Genomic DNA, 8,523 nt, shown 5'->3' with positions numbered 1-8,523 from the left:
GAAATTTGGGAATTTGGCTACTGTAGCATTTTCGTTTTTATTTGGCAATTAGTGTTCAATCATGGACTAATTAGGCTCAAAACGTTCATCTCGTGATTTCCAACCAAACTGTGCAATTAGTTTTTTTTCGTCTACATTTAATGCTCTATGATTCGATGTGATGGCTACTCTAACACTTTTTAGGAAAACTTTTTGGAACTAAATCCTGACATGGGAGCCACCAGCAATAATACCATGCAGTGCAGTCGTCCTTTCCTCTGCCACCGCCAGCAGTTCACACAACACACGCGCGATGCTGGCCCTGGCCCCAGACCAAACGAAGACCCATTATAATTGCTATCAGCTAGCGTAGCGCTACCATCACTATACAAACAACCCCCGACCTCCTCCTCGGCTCATGCATCATTCACCACAAAATTGTTAGTTAGAGCTGCTGCTTCTGCTTAACCAAGCGCCGCCCATCAATCCGATCCGATCCTTTTATTTCTTTGTAGCAGAGGAGAGGAGACTACTACCTGTAAGGCGGATCTACTGAGAAGCAAGGTGTGTGTACACAGCTTCGTTCGATCTGCTCCGATCCCTCTATTTATCTATAGTGATGATGATGATGAGCTCTATCCATCTTGATATGTTCTCCAAATTATATTTAGCTTGCTTTGCTTGGCCGATGGATCCACAGTGTAGTTCCTGCCTACACAATTTAGCAGTATTTTTTTTTGGGGGGTGGTGTTAATTTGCCTTCCTCTTCCCTCTATGGGACGCACGATTTGTACCTAGCCCCTTGTTCTGCTTAACATAAAGCCTTGGTTTGATTACTTACCTTCAGTACCAATTTGTTATAGTTGACTAAGGGCCGGCGCCCGGCAGATATCCCAGATCCATCTAATGCATGTCTGATGATTTACTTGCTCATGTAGGACTTGGACTCTAGCCATGGCAGCCGTCTTGGATGCCTTGGCACCCTACGTCAAGAAGCTGATAACAGACATAGCACAAGAAGAGGTTTCCATGTTGCTGGGCATCTCTGGTGAGATCACCAAGCTGGATGCCAGGATGGAGGACCTTAGAGCCTTTGTCTCGGATGCTGATAGGAGACGGATCACTGACCAGAATGTGCAAAGATGGGTTAGCAAGCTGAAGGATGCTATGTACGATGCCACCAACATCATGGAGCTTTGTCAGCTCGAGGCCCATGAGCGCAGGGAACTGGAAGAAGGTGGCAGCAGCAGGGAGCAGAATCTTGTAGCTTGTTGCCAGCCACTTCTGATGTGCCTTGGGAACCCCATCGCCACACTCATCACGTGCGGGAATGCAGAGAAGATACAAGATTTCTTCCAGCGACTCCTCTTCTTCCTACAGAATCCCGTGTTCGCCCATGAGATAGGCAGCCGCATTATGGAGCTCAACCAGCGGTTGGACGAAATCCACAAGGAAGCGGACAAGTATAGGTTCAACATGAACCTCGGTCCCAACCCGGAGCCAAGGAAGCTAACTGCTGCTGAGTTCTCCAGCTATAGGACAAGTTCACAGGTCGACGAGTCAGCCATAGTTGGAGAACAGATAGAGAGGGATACAAGGGAGCTCATCCAGGTGCTAACCACAGAAGATAACAATCACAACCTCATCAAGGTCGTGTCTATCATTGGTGCCGGTGGCATGGGTAAGACCACCCTCGCCCAAAAGATCTTCAATCATGCAACCATCCAAGAGCACTTCAAAACAAAGATATGGCTAAGCATCACCCAGCAATTCGATGTTGTTGAGCTACTGAGGACAGCAATCGAAAATGCTGGCGGAGACCATGGTGGGAAGCAAGACAGGAGCACGCTGACTGAGACCCTCATCAACACCATATCCACAGGCAGGTTTCTGCTTGTGATGGATGATGTGTGGAGTCATGAGGCTTGGAACCATGTGCTTAGTGTCCCAGTCAGGAATGCCAGCAAGAAACTACCTGGAAGCCGGGTCCTTGTCACTACAAGATCTGCACACCTACCCCAACAGATGCAAGCCCCCCTGCACCAACACCGTGTCAGGCCTCTAGAGAATGATGATGCTTGGTCTTTGCTCAAGAAACAGTTGCAGCCTGACCAGGTTAGTCATCTATCCATACTTTATACAACTAGGATATATACTTGATTTATAGAAAGCATATGGATCATAGTTCCGTTAAATCTAAACATTAGTGCAAGGAACACCAGCTTACGAGAGTAGAAAAAGTAGACCAGTAAAACATGATAGAAAGAGAAGAATAATAAAATATACGAGTAATAACAAAACTCTAGGCTCAAGTTAGCAATTACTCACTCCATCCAAAAATTTAGTGCATGGCTAGCTCTTTATGAAGTCTAGCTACTGGAAATGTGATTATATTTAATATCAACAGAAAATATTAACTTCAATTATGACATCAATTTAGTATCATTAGATTTTGTATATAAAGAATAAATAAGTATATTTAGAGCAAACCTATTTCTGTTTATAATTGTTCACTATTAATGTAATGATATTTAGAGGCGGTCATTTTGCATTTATGGAGGCAGGCACGACATCTGCCTCCGGCCTATCATTATTCTTAATCAACCATTTTCGACCTCGGGCAAACGACCGCCATCATAAATCGATTAATGGATGCCCGTATCTGTTATTACCATTTACGGAGATAGGATTTGGAGAATCAGTTCAGCACTAGCACCTCTCTACTACTCCACCACACACTTATTTGTGACTATATATAAGATGCTATCTTTTTATATCAACATTTCATAATCTTATATTGAATAAGAATACTAATTGAACTCAAATGGAAAAATTTTAATTATAAAGTTTAAATCTTGTCAAGCACTTCAACTTTGGTATAGGATATGTCTCCATGTGAGATTGTTTAAAAAATTCAAAATTTTAAATCTCAAAATATGTGAAATTAAAACCAATATTTGAGACACTAAAAATTTTAAATAAAAAAATTATCAATGGAAAACATGTAGATCAGATTAGCCCCCTCAATGTTGGTATTAACTATGTGAACATTCGAAATGACTTCAAATAAAAGACTTAGGAATTCTAAAGTTTGAATTTCAAAATCTATAAATTTAGAACACATATTTGGGACTCCAAATGACTTCAAATAAAAGACTTATAACTACAAAGTTGTAGATTGTATTGAGACTTACAACATTTGTATAGACAATGTCAACATCCAAGATTGTTTGAAAATTTTAAATATAAAATTTTGGAATCTATAAACTTACAACAACATTTTAGGACCCTATATAGTTTCAAATAAAAAACTTTTAAACTACTATTAAGTTGTAGATCACATTCAAGGCAACAATTTTGATATAAAGGTTATCTTTATACGAGTTCATATGTACAAGTTATGAATTATTTTTGCATGCAACTATTTATAGAGGTGGGCAACTTAAGACACCCGCATCTAAATATTTATTTGTGGAGGCAGTCATCCTAAGCCGACCGCCTTAGTTAATCGATGCTTTTCGGAGGTTGTTGTCTTAGGACGTCTGTCTCCCTAAATGATTTTTGGAGGCGAGCATTTTCCTGGAGGCCCCATGACCATTTATGGAGGTGGTCACTAAGTGTGCCCTCCTTTGTTAATCAAAGATCATGTCTCCTAAAATCATTTTACAGTAGTGGATGGTAATTTTAACTATAATTTAGTGAAAGCTAAAATTGTTTCACTTAGAATAAAACCGCCCTCTTTGTTGGAAGTAGTGATTACTAGTAGTTAGAAACTTCCTTATGTGTCCCACAGTAATGTTGAAAAAGAGCTAAATCCTAGAACTTCTTTCAAAGAAGCAGAAATATAAGGTCGACAATTTGGTAGCCACTATAAAAATATTCACCGGATCTAGCTAGTATGTTTTGTAAAAGCATAACCACATTTTCGTTATACAAAATAGTCTAGAGTAGCACATTAAATCTGTATATGAACTACAGACCTCTGTGGTTATAAAAAATAACCTAAGTAAGCCTAAATGTTGGTCTGGACTAGACGACACCTATATACTATTATAAACAATAATCTAAGTAGCACTAAAATTTACATCTAAATTATCTACATTTGCATCTAAAGTACTTAATATGTACATAAGCTTCATTGTTTTACAAAAGAAGCATGCTGAAATCGTATTATTTGCAAGGAAATGTAATATAAGCAACCTGATAGTTGTTAGAAATAATTAAGAAGCTTTAAATTAAATGCTGGCAGGTAGATGGAATTGATCAACTGAAAACTATTGGGATAGAAATTCTTGAAAATTGTGATGGCTTACCACTTGCAATTAAAGTGATTGGAGGTCTCTTTAGCACAAGATACCCAAGTGAGCATGAGTGGAAATCTGTTTTGAACAAGCCAGCTTGGTCACTGACCGGACTGCCTCCAGAACTAGACAACCGGCTATACTTGAGCTATGAGGACTTGTCTCCCCAGATAAAGCAATGCTTTCTATACTGCTCACTATTCCCTAAAGGTGAAGAACTCATACATGAAGTAGTAACTAGGATGTGGATTAGTGAAGGATTTATCCAACCTTTGGATGGTAGTAGTACTATTTCACAAGAGTATGAGTTCGAAGAGATGGCAACTGAGTACTACCAAGAGTTAATAAAGAGGAACCTTATAGAACCTACAAAAGAATATTCTCTCACTGGATACCGGTGCACCATGCACGATGTGGTCCGCACCTTTGCTGAATACATGGCAAGAGAAGAATCACTAGTGGTGGTGGTTGGCAGAGAACAGGCTGCTACTGGTATGCATGTCCGTCGTCTCTCCATAGAACAGACCGTATCAGTACTGGATTGGGGTATTTTGCAAAGGCGTGAGTCACTTAGGACATTAATTATAAATTCTAGAGTAAACTTTCATCTTCCTGGTGACTCGCTGAGTAGTTTCTCTAGCCTGCGGGTACTGTACATATGGTCTGTTGATTCTAATAGATTGGTTCCCTCTCTATCTATGTTGAAGCACTTAAGATACCTTCACTTGGAGAAAACTGATATATCTTGGCTACCAGATGATATCCAGAAGATGAAATTTCTACTGTACATTTCACTTGGTTACTGTAAGAAGCTATGCTATCTTCCTGGCAGCATCATAAAACTTGTGCATCTAAGATCTCTTGACATCCAAGGATCAAATGTTAATATCATTCCTAAGGGGTTCAGTGAGTTAACAAATCTGAGGTCACTTTATGGCTTCCCAGTACACGTGGACATGGATGCAAGCAATAGCTGGTGTAGTTTGCAAGAGCTGGAGCCTCTCTCTCAGCTTAGGGATCTTAAATTATATGGCCTAGAGAAGGTGCAGGACAGCCGGATGGTTGAACAGACCATGATTAGCAGCAAGCGCCACCTTGGGTATCTAGAGTTGAACTATAGTGCAAGTGGACATACTATAGGGACAGGTGGTGCTGAGGCAGAGCAGCAGCAGCAACAGAGTGTGATTGAGGAAGTCTTGGAAAAGCTCTGCCCTCCAACCGGCCTGGAGAATTTTATTTTGGAAGGGGGATACGTTGGTCGCCAGCTACCAGACTGGATGTGTGCTCCAGCATCGGCAGAGTTTAAGAGCATAAGGTATTTGAAACTGGAGAACCTTCCTTGCTGCACCCAGCTCCCTGATGGTCTGTGCTGCCTCCCAAGTTTGGAATTGCTGATCATCAAAGATGCGCCTGCCATCAAGCGTATTGGCCCCCAATTCCAAGCGTCATCCTTCGTGGCAGCTAGAGGTTCCGATGGTAGTACATCTGCACCGTTTCCAAAACTGAGAAATCTGCAATTGATTGGGCTATGTGAGTGGGAAGAGTGGGAATGGAATGACTGTGAGGAGCACATGGATGTGGAAACTGCCATAGCCATGCCTTGTCTGGAGAGACTCCAAATCCAAAACTGCAAGCTGAGCTGTCTTCCACCAGGCCTCGCCAGCACCAAGAGGCATACTCTTAGAGAACTATGGCTGTACGAGCTCACCAACCTGACACATGTGGAGAACATCCCTTCAGTTGTGGAACTTGATGTGTTTGACTGCACTGAGTTGAAGAAGATCACAGCACTCGACAGCAGGTTGCAGAACATTAGGATCGTTCGCTGCACAAAGCTGGAGGTTCTAGAAGGTGTCACAGCACCCGACAGCCTTGTACTGCAGGACACCACCATGGAGACGCTTCCAGGATACCTGCGAGCTGTAAACCCAAGGTATCTCAAGTTGGAATGCAACAAGAAGCTATACGAATCCTCCTCATCTCCAGGTAGCTCCGAATGGGACAAGATCAGCCACATTGGAAAGCACAAGATCTGCCTCGAAAGATGGCGCGTGTGTTCAGGTAAATTGCATTCTTTCAGTAGGCCGGAAGTGAGTTTTCATATTTATGAATTATTGCTTGTACTCTGATTCGTTGCAGGAAAAGCTTTCATTGGACCACACATAGAACAGCAGGGCATCAAAATATATGGTGATTAAACAAAGTGTTGCTACAGCCTGCCCGTCCGACGAGAGGACATCTACAATTGTTAACAATCAATTGTCTTGGAACAAAAGAAAAACACAGTGCTTGTGTTCACCTTTTCCCTGTTCAAGTCTGGCCAAAGTATGTGTATTATCATCTCTTATATTTGTAATTATATTTTTTCTCTCAGATTATTACGTATTTTCAAGTGTCATTATGCACTGACCGTGTAACTAATGTATGCAGGCATCCAGGATCCTTACGGCAGACACATGATGTTAGCTTGCAGTGGCAAGTTGGACTGAGATCTGCTTGGTAGAAACTCGTCTCCAGCATGCAGTACACATACTCTGTTCACATGCAGACTGTCGACATACTGCAAAATCATGGTTACGGATACCGTCTCGTGCACTCTTGTAGTCTTGACCATGTATATTTGTACACTCCATATATATTTTTTGAAGTAATGGACCTATATGTATATTTGCACAAGTAATGGGCCTGAAATCGTGGATCTTGTAATGGACCGAATGTGTGGTGATGAAAGCAGACATGCAGTAGGAACATTGTATTCTGACCTGATTGATGATAATGAAATCAGGCATCCCAATCATTATTGTTGGTCGATCTTACTCAGCCTCCTCAATGTAATGGCGATTATGGAGTTTTCCTCTCCTCTAATCTCGTGGCAACACCATATGTGTCCTCTGCTTCTGTCGCCTGCACTGCACCAATATATGAAGGCCCTCTGCTTTGTGAGGGAGGCAGAGCAAATGGGCAGGACGAGCCTTCACTGTGTCTGCAAAGCTGTGACTGAGGAATATAATGGTTCATTCATACTTCTTTGGAAGCAGGGGATAGAGGTTCATCATATATATACATATACCATATGTCTGTGAAGAGAGGAAGGACAAAGTATAACAGAGCAGACACAAAGCAGAGCAGAGCAGAGCACAACCACCCTGTCGTCGGTTGGTTTTTTGGGCCTTGCACCAGAACACCTCTGTCGCTTGGGCTCTCAACCTGTACGAGGACCTTACCAACCTGATATATATGTGCAGAACATCCCATCAGTTGTCGAGCTTGACGTGTCCCTCTGCCCCAAGCCCAAGAGGGCCACCGGCGGCAGCAGATCGCACAAGATTAGTATCCTCCGCTGTCCAAATCTGCAGGTGCTTCAAGGTGTCCCCGCACTCGACATATGCAATCGATTGTCCCCTGCTCAAAAGGATCAACAACCTTACAGAAAATCAGGATCATCGGTTGCCCAAATGTGCAGGTGCTAAAAGGAGTCCCGTCACTAGACAGCATGGAGATTATTGTTCTTGTTAAGAGGCAGCTCATCTGAGAACGATAAGATCAGCCATATCAAGTGAGTCGACTACATTCCTGAAGATGAAAACTTTGATGTCGCTTGGTTTTTGCCGCGCCTGATCAGAAATAAAGCAAGTGTATATTTAGCCAGGGCAAGGTAGTTAATAATTTTCTCTCGCAACACATTGCTCGTCTCGTCTTAGTATGTATTTTTTATGCAACCAACTTTATGTATGCAGGGATGGGATCCTATACATTCCTTTTTCCCATTGGAGCGTGCGGGGCAGATTTAATTTCAGTTTTCTACACTGTCACACAGAGGACAGTTGCAAAGACACGATCGATCACCTAGTGCCAAATCATGAGAAGCCTAGAAGCCGGCGTGGCCGAGGTGTGTGCTGGAAAGGAAAGGGTGCCGGCCTTGACAAATATCAGCTGGCCTTTGGGCTGGACGACGCCAATTTTTCAATTACAGATCTCGAGGAGGGAGCAAAACTTTTTGTTTTCCCCGGCCACACAGGGATACGGCGGGGTGTCAGGTATAATATTACTATATGATATTATATGGTGAATTAGCAGAGTGTTGAAATACCGAGCTGGAGAGGTGAGACTGCAGCACTAGTTGTATCCTTGCCTGCGCACGTATATATTTGGTTTCTATGAGTTGTACAACTAATGGAGATGTTATGCCTTACTCCATGGGGGCCATCCCAGCATAATTTTTTTTTTCTGAGATGAGAGACAT

General features: G+C 42.3%; 1 protein-coding gene across 1 annotated transcript; it reads left to right on the top strand.

Annotated features, from left to right (window-relative positions):
* Nucleotides 1-383: 383 nt before the first annotated feature.
* Nucleotides 384-6,956, top strand: LOC136487245 (disease resistance protein RGA2-like). The gene is made up of 5 exons (XM_066484372.1): nucleotides 384-543; nucleotides 918-2,094; nucleotides 4,229-6,341; nucleotides 6,420-6,605; nucleotides 6,711-6,956. Exons 2-4 carry the CDS (start codon nucleotides 934-936, stop codon nucleotides 6,476-6,478), a joined length of 3,333 nt encoding a protein of 1,110 aa, XP_066340469.1. The 5' UTR covers nucleotides 384-543; nucleotides 918-933; the 3' UTR covers nucleotides 6,479-6,605; nucleotides 6,711-6,956.
* Nucleotides 6,957-8,523: the final 1,567 nt, after the last annotated feature.

The sequence above is a fragment of the Miscanthus floridulus genome, chromosome 10 (assembly GCF_019320115.1).
Source record: "Miscanthus floridulus cultivar M001 chromosome 10, ASM1932011v1, whole genome shotgun sequence".
NCBI lineage: Eukaryota > Viridiplantae > Streptophyta > Magnoliopsida > Poales > Poaceae > Miscanthus > Miscanthus floridulus.
The sequence above is the reverse complement of the archived record's forward strand: the minus strand, read 5'-3'. Positions and strand labels throughout refer to the sequence as shown.

Bases quoted from the DNA above. Each gene is read 5' to 3' on its own strand.
- LOC136487245 (XM_066484372.1), top strand. From the start codon at position 934: ATGGCAGCCGTCTTGGATGCCTTGGCACCCTACGTCAAGAAGCTGATA. The intron at 2,095-4,228 runs GTTAGTCATCTA...AAATGCTGGCAG, and splicing joins AACAGTTGCAGCCTGACCAG to GTAGATGGAATTGATCAACT. The intron at 6,342-6,419 runs GTAAATTGCATT...GATTCGTTGCAG, and splicing joins AAGATGGCGCGTGTGTTCAG to GAAAAGCTTTCATTGGACCA.